Source organism: Magallana gigas, chromosome 8 (assembly GCF_963853765.1).
Source record: "Magallana gigas chromosome 8, xbMagGiga1.1, whole genome shotgun sequence".
In the NCBI taxonomy this organism is placed as follows: Eukaryota; Metazoa; Mollusca; class Bivalvia; order Ostreida; family Ostreidae; genus Magallana; species Magallana gigas.
Genome location: NC_088860.1, coordinates 35,987,239 through 36,013,509, shown reverse-complemented (window position 1 = coordinate 36,013,509; position 26,271 = coordinate 35,987,239). Strand labels below are relative to the sequence as shown.

Sequence of the window (26,271 nt, the reverse complement as noted above, 5' to 3'; positions counted from 1 at the left end):
TCCAGGTGATTTCCGGGATTTTTTGAGGAATTTTCGTTGATTATTAATTAGTGAAGCTTAACTTAGAAAAAATAAAAACAAATTGGTAATCTTCAAGTACCAATGATGTTTAAAATATATAAAACAAAAGACAGTATTCTTCCGATTTCTCAGTATTAAAGACCAAAAATTCGAGTCTATTATTTTAATATAGAAGTATAGATATCAAGAATTAAAACAAATCTAGTGAGTTATGGTGTTGATGCGTTTTGTATTAGCGTGAATCATCAACAGATCTAGAGTAAAAGTGTTAAATCAATTGGTGGATTGTCCCCTTTTTATTGAGACTTCTACATTTTTTCTTTGTTTTCCTTGCTCAAGTTTTCACATCTAAGATATTCTCAACCCCTTTTTTGAAAAAATTTCTTACAACACCATATTCCACAGCAACACATATAAAAGAGAAACTATGAGATATAGAAACACTGAAATTGCTTCTCTAAATAAAAACTGAACTTAGATGTAAATAATACATTTAGTAAATAAAGCAAAAAAGTTTCATCAATGAAAAACATTACTATAAAGAAAAACTTTGGATGTGATTTTTTTTTGTAAAAATAGATCAGGCAAAAATATGTATTGAGGTCACTCAGTACAATCACATTTTTTAAAACAATTACAACTCGTTTGATTTATTTTTTTCATTAGAAAAACACAAAACCTTACATAAGAATTAAAACATCATATACAATGCTTTGTATTTTAAAACCATATTCCTAAAGAGATATTAAGATATTAATGATTCGTCCAATAAAATGAGGATAACAGAGCCAACTTAACATTACTTACCCACAAAGTCAATACTCAAAGACTGAATTATGGAATACAGCCTTTGCACCAGCTTGGACTCTAATTTTCGACATTTCCCCTAAATAAGTAAGGACATTGTGTAGTTATGAGAAAAAAAATCATTAAATATCAATAAAATCACAGGTGCTTGAGGACAGGATCGACCCCCTCCCCTTCCATCCACCCCCTCCCCCCCCCCCCCCCGCCCCAATATATAGACCCCGGGACTTTATTTTTCTTTTTTATTAAATTATCCTTTTATGACATATTTCTAATCTAATTTATTCATCCATTGCCCAAAATTACATAAAACAAACATTTTTGAAAAAAAATCAGACCCTCTGTACATATAATACAAGAAGGTTGCTAACTTCGTCTGCCAGCCGAGAGGAACTGCCGATGAATATTTGTTAAAATGTACTATCAAACTACATCTACCAGTGGATACAAGTGGATGTGGGGGGGGGGGGGGGGGTCGATCCTGTCCTCAAGCACCTGTGAATAAAATATCAAATCTTTAACTGCAATGTCCATACTTATTGGAAAAGAGCACCTAGTATAGAAGGTTACCGGACCATCCCAGAATTCATTTGATCCAAATACAGGTAAAGTACAATAGCAACTAATGAATAAGTGAAAACAATAAACTTATAACTCATTTGGCTCATATGTGTCGGGCAATAAGAATGTGTTCTGTTGGTATTTAGCTAGTCTGCATCTAGCAAATCCACATTGTTTTCAAACATTATACATATTAACATAAACATATCTGTGTTTTCTACAATTAAAAGTTAAATAATACAGATAAGTCTGCTTTAAATCTATACATAAAACTTTAGATATAGATTAATCCTTATCAAGTTTCAAGTTTACGGTAAACTAACTTTTACTTGCGTGCGAGAACATTTAGCGATGACTTTGCTATGTTAATGTCAGGATAATCTCGTTTTGTTCGCTAAAATGAGCCGTCACGAATTAGTTAAAACACAGGTAAATCGGGAAATCGCCAATAAAAGTTGGCTTACAGCAGTTTGATGCTTAGATTTTAAACTACAAAATTTGAGTAGGTCAATGAAATCTACTTTTGAATCATATGGCACAACTTCCACCCAAGATTCATCAGCAAGTTGCATATAGAATATATGGTACAGTCTAACAGTATGCAAAACATTTATTGGATATGTTATATAATTATATTTACTTAATACAGTGTCTTTGTTTATGATAACACTACTCGATTTTGTATTTACAATCCTTTAAATTCAAATGACGTATAGTTGGGGGACGCAAGAAGGTTTGCATAATGACATGGAAATCACATAAAAAAGTCAAGATTCAAATATTTAATCTAGACCTACCACTGCTAAAAACTATATAAATATAAGTTATAAGGATGATTCATTCTTTGAATATTATGAGGTAATAATTTCAGTCGGAGTGTGGTCATATCTATCATGAGGCCCTTCAGGATTTATTGAATTTCGCCATGCCCCGAAAAAAATTATCACCTCATAATGGTCAAGGGATGATTTTTTATTCCTTAAGAAAATACATTTTTTGTAAATAATCAAGAGGCCACTATAGTAACATACTTTTGAGCCTGAACACACCTTTTCCTAATCGTGATTTGGACACAATTTGAGAAGGAATACATATTAGATTCCTAAAATATTCCACAGGGACCTATTAAAAGTGCAGGTCACATAAACACACTGATCCAACATCTGTAAGATGTTAAGCTATACAATTCCAACATGAGGCCAATGACTTACATTTACTTTGGGTTAATTGTGACACACCTGTTATACAGTTTGATTTATTCTATCTTTTTATTTTATAAGTCGAACTTAGCTACTTGCACAAAGTTAAAGTAAAGTACAAGTATGTACTACAAGACATTCTGACTTATCGAATCTGGTGAACCTACTTGTTTACAAACTCCATTGTAGCATGGTCTCCCATCCTCCAGAATTTTCTCTGATAAAGGCTCACAAAGCTTTGTATTGAGTTTGTAGCAGCATGTTTTACATGCATCATCCCCTGTGTAGGAAAACAAATCAATATAAATCCAATCTAAACAAAAAGGTATTTGTATTAACAGTAATAATTTTTCTGGTTCTTTGATAAACCTTTAAGATGCCTAAATTATATTATAACCTTGAGCTGGCCTTGATTTAAGCAACAAGGAATAAGTCCATTGTATTCTTGATAGGTTGGGATTGAGATACAACAATGACATCATTTGACTACAAATGAGATTTGTAGTTTTAAAAGACATTATATGTTCATTTGCATTCATTAACCTTAAAAAATGTCTATAGACATATCAAAGATTTAAAGCTAATGACAAAAAATAACAACTTAAAAAAAGTTGTTTTTAATCATCATTATTTATTATGTAAAAACAGCTACGTTCTCTTTAATATATATATATATATATATAGTTCATGCAAGCAATATGGAGTGAAATGGAAAACTTATGATATACATGTACTTGAGGTATTTCCTGGGCAGGTGAAGAATCAGTTCAGAATATTAACAGATTTTGACATTCACTTGAATACTACAGCTATATAGGTAAAAGAAAGGTAGTTAAAAGGTTCATTGACATCATAACCATGCATTCATTAAGTTTTTCCTCTCCTATTATGGAAGTAGAGAAGATTTTCTGAGATTAAATACATGTTCACTTCATATTCATAACGGCCCCGCCTAAGTGCCTGAACCCAATATCCAGAGACCGTGAATTTTACCATTTAAGTAGTGTGTTTTTACGACATCATGACCATATGCATGAATTTAGTTCTTTACAAATTATTATGGGTGAAGAGAATTGTATTTTCTAAGATTAAACACATGTTCACTATATGGATAGTATTGTCCCAGCCATGGGGTCTCAATCCCTGACCGAAGGACCATGAAATTAACAACTTTGGTAGAATGCTTCATGAATCTCATAACCACGAATTTAGTTAGTCCCACAAGTTAGGGAGTAGAGAAGAAGATTTGGCCTTTTGTTTGCAAATTTGGCTCCTTTCATGTGAACCCAGTGTAGGTAAGGTCATAAAATTTATGTTTTAATTTCTCTTATATTAGAAAGGCTTCAAATAAAAAATGGTAACGATTTTCAAGAATTTAGAAATATATCATTCTTGTTATAGGCGACGAAATACCAATGGGAATAGGTTACCTGCGTCACTCATTTGACCTTAAAGTATATTAAATTTCAATTTTACTTTATTATGAACTGGTGAATATTTTATAATTATTAATTGGGTATAACTGAGCATTGACTTTCAGTCAGGTCAACATCAAATTTGTTAGACCAGGGTATTGGACGGAAGGACGGACGAATTGGTGGACAGACGGACAGACTGATCACTACAGGGCGCACGCAGAGCGGGACCCTAATAAAACAAATAATGTATATTCACCTGAACAGAGACATGGATCACTGCCCACATCTTTACATGGGTCCAAACATTGTCCATTTTTACATTTCCCATATCTACAATGAGAACCACACCAATCAACACAGCTAACGGCCTTTGGTGTGTTTTCCTTTTTTAAATACAATAATTATTATTGTACTAATACTTGATAGAAATTAATTGAAACATTTTAAAAGGAACTATTTATTAATATTTAATTGTGTTTTCTAAAATAACAATAACAAGAAACAAAGGTAGCATTCAATGATGTGTAAACTACAGATAGCAATCAATGACATGTTAATTGATGGTAGCAATCACTGACATGTATAATGATGTTAGCAATCAATTGCAATGACATGTTATTGCAAAAATCCCACTTGATACTATATGCTTCGGTTGATATAGCAATGCGTTGAATCACGACAGTCTATTTGATGTAACATTTAAACGAATCACAGGTTGCAGTTTAAATATAGAAGCGTTTTAATATGCCGATTTGGTACCCGACCACTTTTACGCGATAATGATATTTTATTTCCTAGGTGCCACTTTGACGTTAAAATTAAAAGTTTCTATCAGGACTGCAAAATATTTAATAATTCATCCCGAGTTCTCCATTAATCAACTCTTGTTTTTTATGGTGTTAACAAAAACACACCGCTCTCCATCAATATATTAAACATGTTCCGAATTTAATTTTTCAGCATTGTGCTTCCTTGATAAATTCAACCATTTTTAACATATCAATTGAATTTGAGGCAGTCGTTATTTTGTTTTATCTTATTCCACGAAATTCACAACAGAGACTGACAATAAATATTACAGAAATTGCGTTTTATATAACACCAATCGATCAATGGCACACTCACTTTTACAAATGTGTGTGCCCTAAATCCTGCACAATTTGTAATTTATGGCGCAATTTTAGTCTAATCTGTGATTAACCGTATTTTGTAACTCACTCTGTCTTTAGGAACATTAATTTACCTCAAAATTCATCAGAAAAAGTATATAATATTGATGTTGACGGATTGTCGCTTTAATTACCCGACCTCGGATTGTTAAATGCACGTGCAGATTGGGTCGCTATTTTACACAGGTTTACATGCATACAAACCACACTTCTTTATTTTAAGGAGGTAATGGCAAGATTTTCAGTACAGATTTATTGAAAGTGAATAGGAGAAGGGATATAGAGATAGTGTAACACGTCTAATGGATTTCACGGCATGTCAACCAGAATTGATTTACATTTTGAATCAAGTTTTTTTTTGTGAGGCAAAAATTAGCACTATTGCCGCCAGATAACAGTTTGTTCAATTCATGCGATATTCCACATATGGTACATTGTGAATAGTAACATAAAATATATTCGTTCACTAAACAGTTTCCGACGAATTTCTTCACAAAAACTGATAACTTTATTCGATGCGCGAAGAACAATCTGTGCGGTCTTTAACTATATGCGCCCTTCCCTGCTTTTAGAAAACTTGTTTTTTTTTTGGGGGGGGGGATCACTAATATCATTTAAACATGTATTTTTAACTAGCAAGCACAACTTTATTTTAAGTTTTCTTTCTCCTATGTTTTTTCTACGTGTTAGTCTTCATGAATTTGATAAATGGGCGGCAATCAGAATCTTTGAAATATACACCAATTAGAAAGTGTCGTATTAGTGCCAATTAGAAAAGCAATGCTATATCGGCAGTAGTGTATACTTACAAGCGAGATTTGCAATAAACGAACTAGCTTTCCAGAACATGTGTAATGAAGGTAGCGATCAATTGCAATGACGGATTAAACAAAGGTAGCGATCAATGACGTGTAAAAAATAAAGTGGCAATCCATGACATGAAAAACGAAGGTAGCAATCAATGTCATAAATAATGAAAGTAGCAAACAACGGCATGTTAAACGAAAATAACAACCATAACAAGTCAAATGAAGGTAGTATTCAACGATATGCAAAGGAAGGTAGCAATCAATGACATATAATGAAGGTAGCAAACGATGGCAAGTTAAACGAAAAAAACAATCACTGACAAATCAAACGACATGTAAATGAAGGTAGCAATCAATGACATGTGACAAGATCGTAGCAATCAACATGTTATTTGAAGGTCGCAATAAATGACATTAGATGAAAGTGAAATCAGAACATGTAAATGAAGGTGGCAACTAATGACAGGTAATTTGAAGGTAGCAATCAATGACATGTAAAATGAAGGTAAAGATGAAGGACTCAAAGCATGTCAAATGAAGGTGGGAATCAATGACATGTAAAATGAAAGTAGCAATCAATGATAATTGTAGTTTGAAGTAGCAATCAATGATGTGTAAGACTAAACTAGCAATCATTGGCAAGTAAAATGAAGATAACAATCAATGACATGATGTAGATTAAAAGTATCAATAAATGACACGTCAAATGAAGGTAGCAATCAATGACTTGTTACAAAGGAAATCGATAAATCATTGACCACATGTTAAACTAACAATCAATGACATGTAAAATGAAGGTAGCAATCAATGACATGCTAAAAAAAGAACGATAAATCATTAACCATATGTTCACCTAACAATCATTGACATGTAAAATGAAGGTAACAATTAATGACATGTTAAAAAAGGTAGCAATCAATGCATGTAAGACTAAAGTAGCAATCCATGGTATGTAAAGATGAAGGTATGTATCAATGAAATGATGTAGAACGAAGGTAGTAATCAATGTAATTATGAAGAACGTAGGTAGCAATTAATGTAATGTACAATGAAAGTAGCAACCAATGCTACGTGAAAATGAAGGTAGCTATCAAAGGCATGATGTAAAACGAAGGTAGCAATCAATGTAATGATGAAGAATGAAGGTAGCAATCAATGAAAAGTGCAATAAAAGTAGCAACCAATAACATGTTAAATAAAGGTAGCAATGATGTCATGTAAAACAAAGGTAGCAATCAATGGCATGGATAATGTTAGATAGCAATCAATGACATGATGTAAAATTAGAGTAGATGTAAACTCACCCATTTAGACAGGAGGTATTGTCGGCTTTAAAAGTGGCTTTTGGACAGGTAAGGCCTTCACTGATTAGGGTCAAGGACAATGAAATGGATATTGAAACCAACAATGGCATTTAATGCAACAAGCACTTGTTACCAATCTTGCATTACAAAATTTTTTTTGTCCAAAACGCCTTCTTAAACCCTTTACATTAAAAGGAAATACATGTTCGCTCTTTTTATAAGTAAGTTCACTAAAAATACAAAAAATGAGTGACTTGTGTTCCTATGGATACTTGCAATGGGATTTTTTTCTTGCAATCAAAGTTGTCGTCAAACTGGTCTAAGCACGCGGTGCAACAGTACAATTCACACAGCAAGCATAATTCATGGGGCTGAAAAGTCAGAAGAACATCTCGGTCAGTATAAATCTTATAAACATGCAATAATTCAATATTCAACAACGATACTTGCAAAACATAGTAAAATCTATTGAATGAATGATTTTCAAACATCACAGTTACATGTAAGTACCAGTATAATGAATCTTACCTGCATTGAATTTGACCTTGAACTTTGACCCTGAACTCGCACTTTTCATTACAGCATTTGTCGCCTGTGTAGCCATCATCACCTTCTTCATTCTTGTCTATTTATTTTTCACACATAAATATACATTTAAATTTATTCAAGTGTATATTTATTCAGAGCTAACCATATACTCTAAAAGTATAATCCCTCTATAAGGATAGAAACCCCATTGGAAATAAATACATTTAATGCCAAAAATAGATTTCTTTTGAGATATTACTATTGGGAAATGATCAACTAAAAACAGTAATCAAAATGTATTTCTGATGCATACAAAGATTTTAACAAACATTAACTGTAGTGATGGTGGCCTTGTGGATGAGAGCTTTGCTTTCACCAGGATACAGTAGGTAGGTCCAGTGTTTGCTGCCATTTTTCTACCGGCCTTATATGCCACTGCTGAAAAAAAACCAGTATCATTGTTAATGATATGCACATTGTCAAACTCCAACAATAAAACATCCTTATCACTGCGTAAAATTCATGCATAATTCACACAACTGAAAATATACAGACTTATACAGATGTGTCACTAAAGATTATTACTAGTATGTGAAAATTGATACAAATATATCATTTACATCTTTGTATCAGTTACAAAGACAAATATCAAAAGAAGTATATAAGAAGTAAAACTTAAACAAGGTGGTTTTTTATTTTATTTTTTTTTATCAGTTTAGATCAAAGGGAATCTAAGGTTTGGATAGATCACGAAAAAAGTTAACGTCGAAATTACTTAAAAGACATTTTTACAATAATGAAATTCATTATTACTATCCCTTATAATCACTAAATGAAATTCTACTGACTACTACTATTGCAATAATATTTAAAATTTATAAAAAAAAAAAAAATTGCCTACATGGATATAGAATTTATAGGTTTCTTACTATCGAAAAAAAACACATTCGAGTCACTACAAATTGATTAACATTCGAATTGGCATTTTCAGCCATGTTCTATTTTCCATTACTCGTACGTTTCCTAAAATGGCATTTAAATCCTTCACATTTCAAAATATTTTGCAAACAGATCTCATCTGTTTCATTAGGTCTTTCCACCTTTGTTTTCTTTATGTTTCTTCTTCTTCTTCTTCTTCTTCTTCTTCTTCTTCTTCTTCTTCTTCTTCTTCTTCTTCTTCTTCTTCTTCTTTTCTATTCACCTCGGAGTCACTCTTTTGTTATTAACGTTTTCCAGACAATTCAAACTTTATGTAATTGCTCATTAAAAGTTATGGTACCAATTGACCATGTGTCAAAAAACTCCCAGAACCTACAGAGTTATTGTCCTTTGCGAAGGAAATGCTTGCTATCGCTACTCCTCTGAAACCATAAGATATAGAGACTTAGAACTTTTACCAATGTCTTTAGTACAATTAGAGCGTTTTCCAATCTATTCATACTGAAAGGATCTGCGGCCCCCTTCTAGTAGTTTTTGCCCCTGAAAGTATTTAAATTTCCATTAAATCACTTCGAACTTTTTTATTACTTATCACAGAGACTTCGGATTACTTGGGATGGAAGCGTCTACCTTGGCCAAACAAAATGACATAAGGGTCAAAGGTCATGGTAATCTAGAAATCTGTTAATTCACGAGTTTTTAGATCTCTTTTGTTTAGGGTACTAAAGAAAAACTTTTCATGGATGTAGTAGGACACCGTAAGATATTTAAAAATATAGCCCCTTGGCTCACACTTTTGAATAACTACAGAGTTATTGCCCCTTTTATACTAAATACTTGTTATCGCTACTCCGTTGAAACCATAGGATAGAGAGACTTAAAACTTTAACCAATGTCTTCAGTACAGTTAGAGGGTTTTTCAATCTATTCATACCAAAAGGATCTGAGGCCCGCTTCTTGCAGTTATTGCCCCTGACAGTTTTGAACTTTGATAGATCACTTCCAACTTTTTAACTATCTATCACAGGGAGTTCGGACAACTTTGAATAGAGGCGTCAACCCTGACCGAACAAAATGACATAAATGTCAAAGGTCAATGTCATTTTAAAAGCTGTTAATTAATGAATTTTACAGAATTATAGTAAGGGTTTCAAAAGCTAGATGGATTGCGCAATAAGCCATTCATTTGGGTCAGCCAGGTATCACATCAAGTCCTGTGGTTACTCAAGTGGAACTTGTTATTACAGTTAACCCATTCATTTTGTACAAAGACAGCTAGCCTCTAAAACACTCTCTCCTATTGTTAGGTTTACTGTTTATATGATTGTGTGAAGAAGATTCACTAGGCTCAGTTTTGTTCAAAGTAATTGGGAAAAAAATCAGAAAAGTAATTTAATAAATGTTTACGATATATACAACATGGAATTCTTAAAGAAATGGCTGGAAAATACAAAACAATCCTTTTAAAGTTCATTTATCATTTCATGGTTTAGTGGTTTTCCCATTTTTTAGTACAACATGTATCATATGTATAATAATTTGTTGTATACCTTATAGAGCAATCTAGCAATTCATTAAAAATATTAAGATGGAAAGAATTATTCGAGAACATTAGCCTACTAGTTATAATTGCTATTCGTCTGCGATAAAATACAACGTAACTGTTTAACAATATAAACGCTCGCGAGAGATGGCCAAATTCCCTTTATAAACATTTTTTCAAGCGGTTGCAAGCATTTGTTTCTCTGAATAGGTCTCTTGTGTAACAAAGATCTCTTGTGTAACAAATACAAAGGGTTTAAATACCTGTACGTTGATATTGAAGAATATTTTGACAAAACTAGAATGACAGGCAAGTTACGAGCAATTGCAACGACCCATATGCTTCTACAAGATTTTCAAACCAATATTTCTAACTGAATAAAACCTATTTAAATGTAAAACAATGAAACTGGAGACTACTTTAAAACTAAAATACACTGAATGTCAAAAGATAACACGCGACAATTTTTTTTTCAATTCAAATCTTTAAAAAAAACCTTTGACATTAATCTTGATATAATTGAATTTACGGCAATAGGACCGACTAGACAAATACACTTGGTAGGTAAAAGTACACATTTTCATACATCATTAAAACATGTTGAAATGATATTACTTAGATGATAAATTCTATAGGGAATACTCATAATACATGCGTTTGTTTTTACAAACTTCTTGTAACAAACTTGAGCTAAGTCCGATTTTCTAGTTTGTCAATTACTTTTATTTCAAAGAAATTTAATTAATATCGTTTATATTTTGATAATAGAGCTCCGTTTTGACCAAATGACGCTGAAATCAAATTACCGTGTTTTCACAGGACGAAAAACCATCTTTAAGCAAGTCCTTAAAGGTGGCTTAAAGGTGACTTAAAGGAGCTTAAAGGCTATACAACCTTTAAGCCGCCTTTAAGTCACCTTTAAGCAAGTGCTTATAGGTCCTTAATGTCCAAACTTCTTTAAGCCACCTTTAAGCCACCTTTAAGCATCTTTAAGTGGCATTTACGCTCTCTTTACACTGCCTTTACACTGTCTTTAAGTGGCCTTTAAGTCAATATTGATCAAGCTGAACAATAAAAACATATATTAAATGCAAAAGCTCTTTTATAGAGATGGGAGGGGGTCATCCGAGTGATAATATAATTTCCAAGGAAGGGGGGGGTGTTCCAGGCGGTTTTAATCGTCGCTCCATTAAACACAGATTGCTATCATCAGCACCGCTCCGATGGACACAGATTGCCGTTATAAAATTCTTTATAATTTGTTGGGGGTTAAAAAATTATTGTAGGGATGAGCGCAGTCATTGTATCTTAATATGTGCATAAAACTAATTAAAGTATGTTTGTTTCCTATTATAAATTAATCTGTGAAAAAAATCTCTCTCTCTCTCTCTCTCTCTCTCTCTCTCTCTCTCTCTCTCGGTTCATCCGGTTATTAAACAAAATAAAGATAATGAACCAAAAATGCATGATTTAATTTGTTAATCGGTTTAAGTTTTGTATTTTTTTTTTCAATTTTCATTTTTTCTAACTCTAGATCTGCTAGATACATGTTAAAGATGAAAAGACTCTCAACTGCCTTTGTTATATCGGGCAGGATATTACTGCTTTGTTTGTCTAGACATAGTTTTGTTCGTTTGTGTATATCTAATAAGAGTCTATTGTTTGTCCAACTTAAGAAAACCCCTGGAACTAACACAGAATATACAAGATATACACAACAGTTGTGTCGTGTGCCCAGGTGCATGTTTGTGTATATCTAATTAAAGTCTATTGTTTGTCCAACTTAAGAAAACCCCTGGAACTAACACAGAATATACAAGATATACACAACAGGTGTGTCGTGTGCCCAGGTGCACGTCAGGGTTTCTAAAGGCGTTGAATCTTAGTATGTACGAGTATACGATAAGTCTAATGAATAAAAGTTAATTTACATTTGTAATTTATTTTCAAAGTATTATTTCCTAGCTCTGGGTTTCAAAGATGTTACGTCTACAAATTAACGATACATGTATGTAAGAGTAAAATCTTGAGGCTAATTAATTAATGTACCGGTGATCATAAATAGGGGTTGATTATTTAAATATATGTATAAGGGTAAAAATGTCAAATATACCCGGCCTGGCACATCATACAATTGTATGTACAAGTCATTTGCAATTGCCACATGCAGTAAATACGTCACCGGTAATTGGTAATTTTGTTTGTTATAGAATTGATAGTTTATAAATCATGTACATACAATTACATGTAAATATTTAAACATATTGGAACGGCGCCGCGATCATAAAAACCGGAAAATTGCGGGAAATTGAACAAATACCCTAATAGTATCAATGCATTTAATAAAAGAAATGATTTCATTTTCTTTCTTACATTTTTATAGCTATAAATAAGATGAACGTATATCTACTCGGTTTAAATTTATTAACTACATGTAAGAAAACCTACTATAGTGAACCTAACGGTTTCCATTTAGGTATAATATATTTTTGTTCACTGAAGCATGCATGTAATTTATAAATTAGATATAATTGATTGTTACAAACTGAATGGTTTGTCAAAATCTTTTCAAGTAAACACATTCAATACAGTGATTCAATATCCACTGATATATAGGATATAAAAACGCTCATAAATATGTAAGTTGCCGTGGCGCAGAGGATGTGTGGTGATGCTAGTAATCTAAGGGTCCCGGGTTCAATTCTCGCCGTGGCCGGTTTTTTTATGTGGTTTTATTTTTCATTTTTCTTTCTAGAACAAAAACCGTTTTAATACCCTTTCTTTCATAAAGTTAATACATTTTGTTGGAAATTAAGCACAATATTGAATTAAATTTTTTTTAATGGCTTAAAGGTGGGTTAAAGGTAGCTTAAAGGTGGCTTAAAGAAGTTTGGACATTAAGGACCTATAAGTTGTCCTTAAAGGTGGCTTAAAGGTGGCTTAAAGATAGTCTTTAAGCTGCCTTTAAGCCATCTTTACGCTTTCTTTAAGCCACCTTTAAGCAATACATATAGCTTAAAGGTAGCTTAAAGGTGGCTTAAAGATAGTCTTTAAGCTACCTTTAAACACCTTTAAGCTATCTTTAAGGAGGACTTAAAGATGGTCATTCATCCTGTGTTTGTTTGCCAGTTGTCATTGACAAGTCTGCCAATTGTGTACTGAGAAGAGGGTTCTACGTATTGTATTGTTCAATGAAAACCATATTTGGGTGTTTATTAAATCGCTAGGGTCTTAGCACAGGGGTCCTTTGATTTTATGAACGTAAACTCTTTAGTTTATAAATATATAAATGGCATATTAAATTATTTACATTTGATGTTTGGATCATTATTTTCAATGTACATAGATACATATTGTTTTGGAACAAGAATAGGAGAAAAATTTTTTGACCTAATAAGTCAAAAACCTCTTGGGTGCCCAAACAGATATATTCTATAAAAGAGACCAGACCAATGAATTTAAATCATGAGATTTTTTAAATTTAGGTTAAGAACAGTTAAACAGCACCTCCAATGACAACAACATTTCAAAGTCTACGCAAACCTCTAAGAGAGTCGACTTGTGTATTCCCATAAAAGTGTGTCCTGTGATATCGGGATATTTCTTTTCCTCCATTCTCGTACCCAACAATTTCGTAAGTAAACTATTTACCTATATTATGCTTGTTTAAACACTATTTTAATAACATTATTGTTGAAAAAAAAATCCTTGCAGTATAAATTTTATGTCCAAGAAGTAAGAAGTTATTCGGTATTAAATGAGACTTAACTTAGGGTGCACATAGAGTTTTAGCTTGTATCTCTAACCTTGCTGGTTCTCTCATTGGTGTGGAGAAATAAAATTTATGCATGTAAATTGCATAACGACTCAATAGGCATACATCTAGTTGAATTAAGTTACATGATGGTACTATGAAGAAATAGTATAAATTAAGAGAGAGAGAGAGAAAGAAAGAGAGAGAGAGATGTTTTTCGATCTCATTGGTGGATTTGTTTGTTTTTTATTTTATTTTATGTTTTTGGTAAACGCATGAATTGTTTTGGAATCACATGTGTATTGTTTTTTTGTTTTTGCTTTTTTTTAAGAAACGATTTTTTTATTTACTAAAAATGTTACGATTATCAATTGTTAAACTCCTTGCGTATTCACTCAATATTTTTGTAAATGCACGTATGTATTTTGATCAAAACTCAAACTGACTTATATCCAACAACGCAGTTCCACTACCTTACTCTAGATTCTGCTCAAATACCAAAGGTGTGAGCAGGGACTTTGGTGCATGAATTTTATACTTCTATTGCAAAATATCTTCATTTATATTTTATATTCATATTTATTTTAAAATATTGATGATTTTGTACGACCGTTTCATTTTTAACTAACGCAACATACATTGTACATGTATTAATGTGGACCGTTAATATAAAGCTATGAAAAGTATGAATTCGTTAAGATCCCGATATCACAGGACACACTAAAATTATGAAAATATAAAAAAGAACGAAAATGCTTTTGATGTACAAAGTTTCATAATTTTAAAGTACATGTTCATGAATACAATTGACTAAAACAGCTTTTACAAATTTATTTTTCACACACAAATATACATGTAAATTTATTCAAGTGTATATTTATTCAGAGCTAACCATATAATATAAAAGTATAATCCCTCTATAAGGATAGAAACCCCATTTGAAATAAATATGTAAATGACAATGTAAGAAGGTAATACATTTAATGCCAAAAATAGATTTCTTTTGGGATACTACTATTGGGAAATGATCAACTGAAAACAGTTATCAAAATGTATTTCTGATGCATACATAGATTTAAACAAACATTAACTGTAGTGATGGTGGCTTTGTGGATGATAGACTTGCTTTCTCCAGGATTACGGTAGGTACTGAGTCCAGTGTTTGCTGCCATTTTTCTACCGTCCTTATATGCCAATGCAGAAAAAACATTATCACTGTTATTGATATGCACATTGTGAAACTCAAACAATAAAACATCCTTATCACTGCGGAAAATCCATGCATAATTCACACAACTGAATATATGCAGACTTATACAGATGTGTCACTTACTAAAGATTATTACTAGTGTGAAAAAATTGATAAAAAGGATAGTATCATTTAGAAAGAAAAATATCAAAAGAAGTATTTAAAAAGTAAAACTCAAACAAGGCGATTTTTTTTTTGAATTTTTTTTTTATCAGTTTAGAACAAACGAAATCTAAGGGTTGTATAGATCACGAAAAAAAGTTAACGGCGAAATTACTTAAAAGACATTTTTACAATAATAAAATTCATGATTACTATCCCTTATAATCACTAAATGAAATTGTACTGAGTACTACTATTGGAAAAGTATTTGAAATGTATAAAGGAATGCGTACATGTATATGGAATTGATAGGTTTCTTATTATCGAAAAAAAAAATTCGACTGACTACAAATTGATTAACATTCGAATTGGCATTTTCTATTTTCCATCATTTCTACTCGTAGGATTCCTAAAAAGCCTTTTAAATCCTTCACATTTTAAAATATTTTGCAAACAGATCTGATCTGTTTCATTAGGTTTGTCCACCTTTCAGGTGAAAGACCTCTTGTTTTCTTCTTCTTCTTCTTCTTCTTCTTCTTCTTCTTCTTCTTCTTCTTCTTCTTCTTCTTCTTCTTCTATTTACCTCGGAGTCACTTTTTTGTTATTAAGGTTATCCAGACAATTCAAACTTTATGTAATTGCTCATTAAAAGTTATGGTTCCAATTGACCATGTGTCATAAAACTCCCAGAACCTACAGAGTTATTGCCCTTTGAGAAGGAAATGCTTGTTATCGCTACTCCTCTGAAACCATAAGAGATAGAGACTTGGAACTTTTACCAATATCTTTAGTACAATAAGAGGGTTTTCCAATCTATTCATACCGAAAGGATCTGAGGTTCCCTTCTAGTAGTTATTGCCCCTGAAAGTATTTAAATTTCCATAAAATTATTTCCAACTTTTTTATTACTTATCATAGAGACTTCGGATTACTTGGAATGGAAGCGTCTACTTTTGCCAAACAAAATGACATAAATGTCAAAGGTCAAGGTCATCTAGAAATCTGTTAATTCACGAGTTTTTAGATCTCTTTTGTTTAGGGTACTAAAGAAAAACTTTTCATGGATGTAGTAGGACACCGAAAGATATTTAAAAATATAGCCCCTTGGCTCACACTTTTAAATAACTACAGAGTTATTGCCCCTTTTATACTAAATACTTGTTATCGCTACTCCATTGAAACCATAGGATATAGAGACTTGGAACTTTTACCAATGTCTTCAGTACAGTTAGAGGGTTTCTCAACCCATTTAAACTAAAAGGACCTGAGGCCCGTTTCTTGCAGTTATTGCCCCTGAAAGTTTTTAACTTTGATAAAATTACTTCAAACTTTTTTACTATCTATTACAGAGACTTCGGACCACTTGGAATAGAGGCGTCAACCCTGACCAAATAAAATGGCATCAAGGTCAAAGGTTTGGAAAGCTGTTAATTAATGAATTTTCATGCTTTGAAATACAGAATTATAGTAAGGGTTTCAAAAGTTAAGCTTGCTGGATTGCGCAATAAACCATTCATTTGGGTCATCCAGGTATCACATCAAGTCCTGTGGTTACTCAAGTGGAACTTGTTTTTACAGTTAACCCATTCATTTTGTACAAAGACAGCTAGCCTCTAAAATACTCTCTTCTATTGTTAGGTTTACTGTTTATATGATTGTGTGAAGAATATTCACTAGGCTCAGTTTTGTTCATAGTGAAAAAAATCAGAAAAGTAATTTAATAAATGTTTACGATATATACAACATAGAATTCTTAAAGAAATGGCTTGAAAATACAAAAAAAAAATCTTTTTAAAATTAATTTATCATTTTATGGCGTAGTGGTTTTCTTATTTTATAGTACAACATGTATCATAGGTATAATAATTTTGTGTATACCTTATAGAGCAATCTAGCAATTCAATAAAAATATTAAGGTGGAAAGATTTGTTCGAGACAATAGCCTACTAGATAGGATTGCCATTCGTCTGCGATAAAATAAAATGTAACTGTTTAACAGAACAAACGCTCGCGAGAGGTGGCCATAATTCCCTTTATAAACATTTTTTCAAGCAGTTGCAAGCATTTGTTTCTCTGAATAGGTCTCTTGTGTAACAAAGATCTCTTGTGTAACAAATGCAAAGGGTTTAAATACTTGTACGTTGATATTGAAGATAAATTTGACAAAACGAGAATGGCATGTAAGTTAAGAGCAATTGCAACGGCCCATATGCTTCTAAAAGATGTTCAAACCAATATTTCTAACTGAATTAAACCTATTTAAATGTAAAACAATGAAACTGGAGACTACTTTAAAACTAAAATACACTAAATTTCAAAAGATAACACGCAACATTTTTTTTTCAATTCAAATCTTTAAAAAATACATGTACCTTATACATTAATCTTCATATAATTGAATTAACGGTGATAGGACCAACTAGACAAATACACTTGGTTTGTAAAAGTACACTTTTTCATACAACAGCAAAACATGTTGTAATGATATTCCTTAGATGATATATTCTATAGGAAATACACATAATACATGCGATTGTTTTTACAAACTTCTTTTCACAAACTTGAGCTAAGTCCGATTTTCTAGTGTGTCAGTTACTTTTATTTCAAAGAAATTTAATTGATATCGTTTATATTTTGATAATAGAGCTCCGTTTTGATCAAGTGACACCGAAATCAAATTACAGCAAAACTCGGTTATAACGAAGTCACTGGGACCTAAGAAATTACTTCGTTATATCCGTAATTCGTTATCACCGTATAAGAAATTAATTAAATTTACGTAGCTGGGGATCCAAGATGACTTCTACATCTGTGAATTCTCAATATCCGTGTTCGTACTAAACGAGTTTTACTGTACCGTGTTTTGTTTAGCCAGTTGTCATTGACAAGTTTGTAAAGCCAATTGTGTTACTGAGAAGAGGGTTCTGTGTATTGTATTGTTCAATAAAAACCATATTTGGGTGTTTATTAAATCGCTAGGGTCTTAGCACAGGGGGCCTTTGATTTTATGAACGTAAACTTTTAGTTTATATTTATATAAATGGCATATTAAATAATTTACATTTGATGTTTGGATCATTTTTTTCAATGTATAGATACATACTATTTTGGATCTAGAATAGGAGAAAAAATTTTGACCTAATTAGTCAAAATCCTCTCGGGTGCCCAAACAGATATATTCTATAAAAGAGACCAGACGAATGAATTCAAATCATGAGATTTTTTTAAATTTAGGTTAAGAACAGTTAAACAGCACCTCCAATGACAACAACATTTCAAAGTCTACGCAAACCTTTAAGAGAGTCGACTTGTGTATTCCCATGAAAGTGTGTCCTGTGATATCGGGATATTTCTTTTCCTCCATTCTAGTACTCAACAATTTCGTAAGTAAACTATTTACCTATGTTATGCTTGTTTAAACACTATTTTAATAACATTTTTGTTGAAAAAAAAATCCTTGCAGTATAAATTTTGTGTCCAAGAAGAAGTCATTTGGTATTAAATGAGACTTAACTTAGGTTGCACATAGAGTTTTAGCTTGTATCTCTAACCTTGTTGGTTCTCTCATTGGTGTGGAGAAATAACATTTATGCGCGTAAATTGCATAACGATTCAATAGGTATACATCTAGTTGAATTAAGTTACATGATGGTACTATGAAGAAATAGTATAAATTAAGAGAGAGAGAGAGAGAGAGAGAGAGAGAGAGAGAGAAAAAAAGAGAGAGAGAGAGCGCTTTTTTTCGTTGCCATTGGTGGAATTGTTTGTTTTTCAATTTATTTTATGTTTTTGGTAAACGCATGAATTGTTTTGGAATTACATGTGTAATGTTTTTTTGTTTATTTTTTTAAGAAACGAATTTTTTATTTACTAAAAATGTTACTATGATCAATTGTTAAATGGATTGGAAAAGTGTTGCATTTAAGAGATACTAGATAATAACCCGTGCAAGGGAAGGAAATAAGACAGCAAATTGATTTGATTTGTATTTTGAGGCGGATGTTTTGGGGGGGGGGGGTTTGGGGGGGGGGGGGGGGGTTTCTCATTTTTTTTGGTCTTATCCTTTACAATTGTAATAAAAAAGCAACTGGTTAGATTTTTATTTAGAGGAGCTGTCAGGGGCTATATTTGATTATACATGTAAGTGACCTGAATTCTTTTTGTTGAACTGACAGGAAACTAAGTTCTTTCCATGAAAACTATAATCACCCATTCAAAAAACGTTTTATTAATTCAACATTTGTCAAATTATTTTATTTCTGTATACCCTGAATACTTTTTCGGTATATATATAGATATATATATATATATATATATATATATATATATATATATATATATATATATATATATATATATATATATATATATATATATATATATATACTCTTTGCGTATTAACTCAATATTTTTTAAATGCACGTATGTATTTTGATCCAAACTCAAACTGACTTATATCCAACAACGCAGTTCCACTACCTCACTCTAATTTTTGCTCAAATACCAAAGGTGTGAGCAGGAATTTGGTGCATGAATTTTATACTTCTATTGCAAAATATCTTCATTTATATTTTATATTCATATTTATTTTAAAATATTGATGATTTTGTATGACTGTTTCATCTTTTTAACTAACGCAACATACATGTATTAATAATGACCGTCAATATGAAGCTATGTAAATTATGAATTCGTTTAGAAATGTTATAAAATATTGAAAGTCACTTACACCGGACTAATGACGAAAGCCAAACTTAACAATGTTCTTGAAATATTGTATACTGTACCTATTAACTAGCAATAGAACGATATCAAGTTTATTGTTTCTTGAGAGTTTAACTATTTTTCGGGGAAAATACCTGCTGTCGAGGGGGACAACAAACCTAATAAAAGACAGTAAATAGTATCTTTTTATATCGATGCAAACTTTATTAGTTGGCAATCATAAGGTTGTTGATAGTTACTAAATTCAAATAATCGGACTTCGATTTCAACGTAACGACTCCTATAACATCAAACTTTTTTTGCGATTAATAAAAAACAAGAAAAATCGAATAATACCAGTAATTAGTTTCGATGACTGTTGACCAAAGGCAATTAGCTGATTAAAGAAGACTTTCAAATGGCATGCAAAGGGACTGCACAGTATCGTAACATGCGTAACAAAATTGTTACACTTAGCTTAACTAACTGAATATTAAAACAGAGGCAGAATATGTTAAAAAACAACATAATCAAACTTGAAAAATACATATTTCTCTTTTGATAATTCTTAAATTATGTTTGCCTACCTCGCTCGTACATTCCTTTAATTAAATCAAGATTTAGTAAATGAAAGCTGCATACAGGTTTGTAAAATTCAAGTCATAAAATCTGTCCATGATGCTTCATAAAAATAGATTTGTTTGATAATGTGTACCGGAACTAAAATATTTGGTATACATAATGAAAACGCATGTTTTAAACTGTCATTTTCAATGAAATATGAAGGAAATATGGAACAAATTTCGGAGTTTTGTCCATTTTGACCAGGCATAGGCACGATTACTTTAAAATGTAATCGATTAATAATCGATTACATAGTGGATTTTTGTTTAATCGATTATTAATCAATTACAATCGTTTTATGTCTTGTAATCGATTAATTTAAAACAAGTAATCGGTTAATAATCGAGTTAGTATGTTTCACTAAAATGCAAATGATACCTCTTCTGAACATAGTGTATAAACTCTTTAAGTTAATTCAAATTTAGAGTAAAATTGGAATTTTCATTAGAAATGATATAAAAAGTTGAGACTTCCTATTTCAATCTTATTAAGATAACAGTTTAGAATTTCTGCCGCTTATTCAAATGTCGAAGTATAATCAATATGAAGAGGTCAGTTTCTGAAATTAAGATGGTTTTTTTTAAGGTTTAGGCGAGAGAAATTTAATTTTTAGTTTTACGGATTTTGTTGTAAAAAATTTGGGTCGGAGGAGGGAAAAAACCAGTGGGCAAACTTTTATTAATCAAAATTACATATTATTTGCTTGAACTTTAATATTAAGTTTAATTTGTCCACTATCCACTGTGTACTTTGTGTTTGTTTCAAGATCATTGGTATTAACCTTACTAAACTTGTTTAGATAACATTTTCTTTGCTTTTCATAAAAACTTTTAAGCCAAACCATGCATGGCTGACCTCCATCTTAAATACTCCATGTTATAGAGACGCTTACACTTGCTTTTAAAAGGTCCCTTTGTCAAAAGTTTTGCAGATTTCAAATAAAAGAAAGTAATTTTAAAACCAAGATCGGTCAAACTTGAAAATTCCGGAAAAATTTCCGAAGATTTTTTTTTTTACAAAATCGAAAAAATTGGGTCGGCGGATCCGTAAAACTAAAAATTAAATTTCTCTCGCCTTAGATAAAATATTGACCTTGCACCTTTCACTATCATATATTCTGTTATTATAGGTTTCCTGAAAATTGGAATTTGATTGAAATTTTATGATTAAAATATTATTGGCAATATGCAAATATAATTGAGGGAACCTTGCTTATTGACTTGAATTAATTATGTTTAAAGCTTGTAATTGTTCTAATTAAAATTTAAATCCTTACTGGGGCCATAGTTTAATTGTTATCTAAACATTAATTAGGATGGTCACACCTCATTGACTGACCATTAACTGACCAGGCCTGTGGGCCATAAAACTTAGACGAACTTGATTTTGATCTCAGTCTCACTTTTACAGAAGGAATGGTTAGTGGAAAAGTGAGACTGAGATCGAAAGTGAGTTCGTCTATGTGTGAACGCATACTAAATAACTGATTATCTGTTTATATATTCAAGTTAACAAATACTATATTTTAAGTGAAAGTGGAAAATCATACTACATGAATAAATCAATTTTATTCTGTTAATAATATAATAAATAACACTTGTAAAGTATTTGTTTTCTTAATATGAGCATCACAAAATATTTACGTTAAGAAAAATCGAAAGTAATCGAAAAAATTTTTTTTAGCTGTAATCGATTAAATTACGATTAGAAGTAATCGAAAATTTCTTCGATTACAAATTACTGTCGATTACTTGAAAAAGAGGAATCAATGCAATCGATTACGATTACTCGATTACGATTACCCCATCCCTGATTAAGACTAATAAAATATATCTAGAATGCCCACAGTCTCCCCCAAAACGGAATGATACAAACGCTTGACTTCCTCTTTAAATGATGTCAAATTAAATATAGGTATAGGGATTGCTTTCGCCATAACTTCCCTTGATTTAACATTAAATGTCAGGAAAATACTAGTAATTTTCTACATAATTCCTTCAAAGCCGTAAAGTACAGGAAAACGATTTTTCAAATCAATTATTACATCATAATGGTTCTATAACCAAAAAGACTTCTGGAATCATTTATTTGAACTTGATTTTGACATATTAATACTTTATTATTTCTAGTTCTAGAAAGTCAAGGTGTCTCCAAGGGGGCATAACCTATCTACCATTTGATTCACAATGACACAAAGAACAAGAATAAATATGGTTTAAGGATGGGGATCTCAAAAGTTATCAAAATTTATCACATTTCCTATTTCAGAGAAGTAGGGGGGTATAAAGACAACACCTGGGGGCATGTACTTAACACTTCATGTATTTGATGCATCATAATGACATTAGAAACAAGAATTATGATATATGGTTTAGTGGTTTGGATCTCAACAGTTTTCTAGATATTTGGTATTTTCTTGTTGCTTCATGGTTTCAGAACAATCCCATAGGGTCATGGCCTACATTATATATAATTCATCATAATACATAAAAAGACTCATTCCTTCCTATTATAACTCATATAAACATGATCATAATAAGTATATACACTTACTTACATGTAATACACATATCTAACACAGGGCGAAAAACCATCTTTAAGCAAGTCCTTAAAGGTGGCTTAAAGGTGACTTAAAGGAGCTTAAAGGCTATACAACCTTTAAGCCGCCTTTAAGTCACCTTTAAGCAAGTGCTTATAGGTCCTTAATGTCCAAACTTCTTTAAGCTACCTTTAAGCCACCTTTAAGCCACCTTTAAGCATCTTTAAGTGGCATTTACGCTCTCTTTACACTGTCTTTAAGTGGCCTTTAAGTCAATATTGATCAAGCTGAACAATAAAAACATATCTTAAATGCAAAAGCTCTTTTATAGAGATGGGAGGGGGGTCATCCGAGTGATAATATAATTTCCAAGGAAGGGGGGGGGGGTGTTCCAGGCGGTTTTAATCGTCGCTCCATTAAACACAGATCGCTATCATCAGCACCGCTCTGATGGACACAGATTGCCGTTATAAAATTCTTTATAATTTTTTGGGGGTTTCAAAATTATTGTAGGTATGAGCGCAGTCTCTGTATCTTAATATGTGCATAAAACTAAATAAAGTATGTTTGTTTCCTATTATAAATTAATCAGTGAAAAAATCTCTCTCTCTCTCTCTCTCTCTCTCTCTCTCTCTCTCTCAGTTCATCCGGTTATTAAACAAAATAAAGATAATGAACCAAAAATGCATGATTTAATTTGTTAATCGGTTTAAGGTTTGTATTTTTTTTTCAATTTTCATTATTTCTAACTCTAGATCTGCTAGATACATGTTAAAGATGAAAAGAGTCTCAACTGCCTTTGTTATATCGGGCAGGACATTACTGCTTTGTTTGTCTAGACATAGTTTTGTTCGTTTGTGTATATCTAATTAGAGTCTATTGTTTGTCCAACTTAAGAAAACCCCTGGAACTAACACAGAATATACAAGATATACACAGCAGTTGTGTCGTGTGCCCAGGTGCATGTTTGTGTATATCTAATTAAAGTCTATTGTTTGTCCAACTTAAGAAAACCCCTGGAACTAACACAGAATATACAAGATATACACAACAGGTGTGTCGTGTGCCCAGGTGCACGTCAGGGTTTCTAAAGGCGTTGAATCTTAGTATGTACGAGTATACGATAAGTCTAGTGAATAAAAGTTAATTTACATTTGTAATTCATTTTCAAAGTATTATTTCCTAGCTCTGGGCTTCAAAGATGTTACGTCTACAAATTAACGATACATGTATGTAAGAGTAAAATCTTGAGGCTAATTAATTAATGTACCGGTGTTCATAAATAGGGGTTGATTATTTAAATATATGTATAAGGGTAAAAATGTCAAATATACCCGGCCTGGCACATCATACAATTGTATGTACAAGTCATTTGCAATTGCCACATGCAGTAAATACATCACTGGTAATTGGTAGTTTTGTTTGTTATAGAATTGATAGTTTAAAAATCATGTACATGTACATACAATTACATGTAAATATTTAACCATATTGGAACGGCGCCGAGATCATGAAAACCGGGAAATTGCGGGAAATTGAACAAATACCCTAATAGTATCAATGCATTTAATAAAAGAAATGATTTCATTTTCTTTCTTACATTTTTATAGCTATAAATTAGATGAACGTATATCTACTCGGTTTAAACTTATTAACTAAGAAAGCCTACTATAGTGAACCTAACGGTTTCCATTTAGGTATAATATATTTTTGTTCACTGAAGACCAAGTTCCGTATTTCATTCTAAATACATGCATGCATGTAATTTATAAATTAGATATAATTGATTGTTACAAACTGAATGGTTTGTCAAAATCTTTTCAAGTAAACACATTCAATACAGTGATTCAATATCCACTGATATAAAGGATATAAAAACGCTCAGATATAAGTAAGTTGCCGTGGCGCAGAGGATGTGTGGTGATGCTAGTAAACTAAGGGTCCCAGGTTCAATTCTCGCCGTGGCCGGGTTTTTTTTTTTTTTTTTTTTTTTCATTTTTCTTTCTAGAACAAAAACCGTTTTAATACCTTTTCTTTCATAAAGTTAATACATTTTGTTGGAAATTAAGCACAATATTGAATTAATTTTTTTTTAATGGCTTAAAGGTGGCTTAAAGGTAGCTTAAAGGTGGCTTAAAGAAGTTTGGACATTAAGGACCTATAAGTTGTCCTTAAAGGTGGCTTAAAGGTGGCTTAAAGATAGTCTTTAAGCTGCCTTTAAGCCATCTTTACGCATTCTTTAAGTCACCTTTAAGCAATACTTATAGCTTAAAGGTAGCTTAAAGGTGGCTTAAAGATCGTCTTTAAGCTACCTTTAAACACCTTTAAGCTATCTTTAAGGAGGACTTAAAGATGGTCATTCATCCTGTGTAATACAAAATGTCACAGGGTCAACATGGGGTCAACTCAATAGTGTAAGTCTGACAAATAAAAAAATAACCTTTACAATTAATATGACAGAAATTGTAGAAATACGAATAGAAAATGATGTAAAGATTGTTAAGATTATTAAAATATTAAAAAATGATGATATAGAATGCTGGCAAACGGGGATCACTTATTGAGAAAGTAAAAGTAATACTTATCCCTATACCGGTGTCTTATAATATTGTGCTACTACATGTATTTTGCTTACCGATATTGATTAACATCATAATGATAATCCAATTAGAGCAGAATATGAATCCCTTTACCTGGTCATCACAAAATTTAAGAAACGTTAATACGTGTTAATAATCCTTTTATGCTTATCGAAAACACGTACATGTACTGGTATGTACATCACGTGAAACCAATATAACCGAAAAGCTGGGTAAAACTAGTACCCGATAATGCGGCCTGTGTGGTGAGCTATTCTTGAAGTCTTGGAATGCTGAATAAAAACTCCCTTTTCCTTTTTTCACACTTAATAAATACATATGAATAAATCAACAATACAACACAATATTTGACTGAAAACAATAACATGAATAACCTACCACATTGTTAAAGATAACTGACA

At 31.7% G+C, this 26,271-nt stretch overlaps 2 protein-coding genes across 2 annotated transcripts in view; one reads left to right on the top strand and one right to left on the bottom strand.

Moving 5' to 3' along the window:
- LOC105330896 (ADAM 17-like protease) overlaps positions 1–26,271 on the bottom strand; it is a 101,663-nt gene that overhangs the window by 2,201 nt on the left and 73,191 nt on the right. Inside the window, exons 5-8 of the mRNA XM_066068497.1 lie at positions 7,289–7,348; positions 4,263–4,336; positions 2,756–2,868; positions 829–907 (exon numbers count right to left, since the gene is read on the bottom strand). Coding sequence (XP_065924569.1) covers positions 829–907; positions 2,756–2,868; positions 4,263–4,336; positions 7,289–7,348 — 326 coding nt within the window. The remainder of the gene's footprint in view (positions 1–828; positions 908–2,755; positions 2,869–4,262; positions 4,337–7,288; positions 7,349–26,271) is intronic.
- The window catches only part of LOC117689995 (serine/threonine-protein phosphatase 6 regulatory ankyrin repeat subunit B-like), a 568,848-nt gene that overhangs the window by 484,637 nt on the left and 57,940 nt on the right, over positions 1–26,271 (top strand). The window contains exons 4-6 of the mRNA XM_066068491.1: positions 13,784–13,932; positions 16,753–16,817; positions 18,638–18,786. The gene's annotated coding sequence lies outside the window, so the exon portion shown is untranslated. The remainder of the gene's footprint in view (positions 1–13,783; positions 13,933–16,752; positions 16,818–18,637; positions 18,787–26,271) is intronic.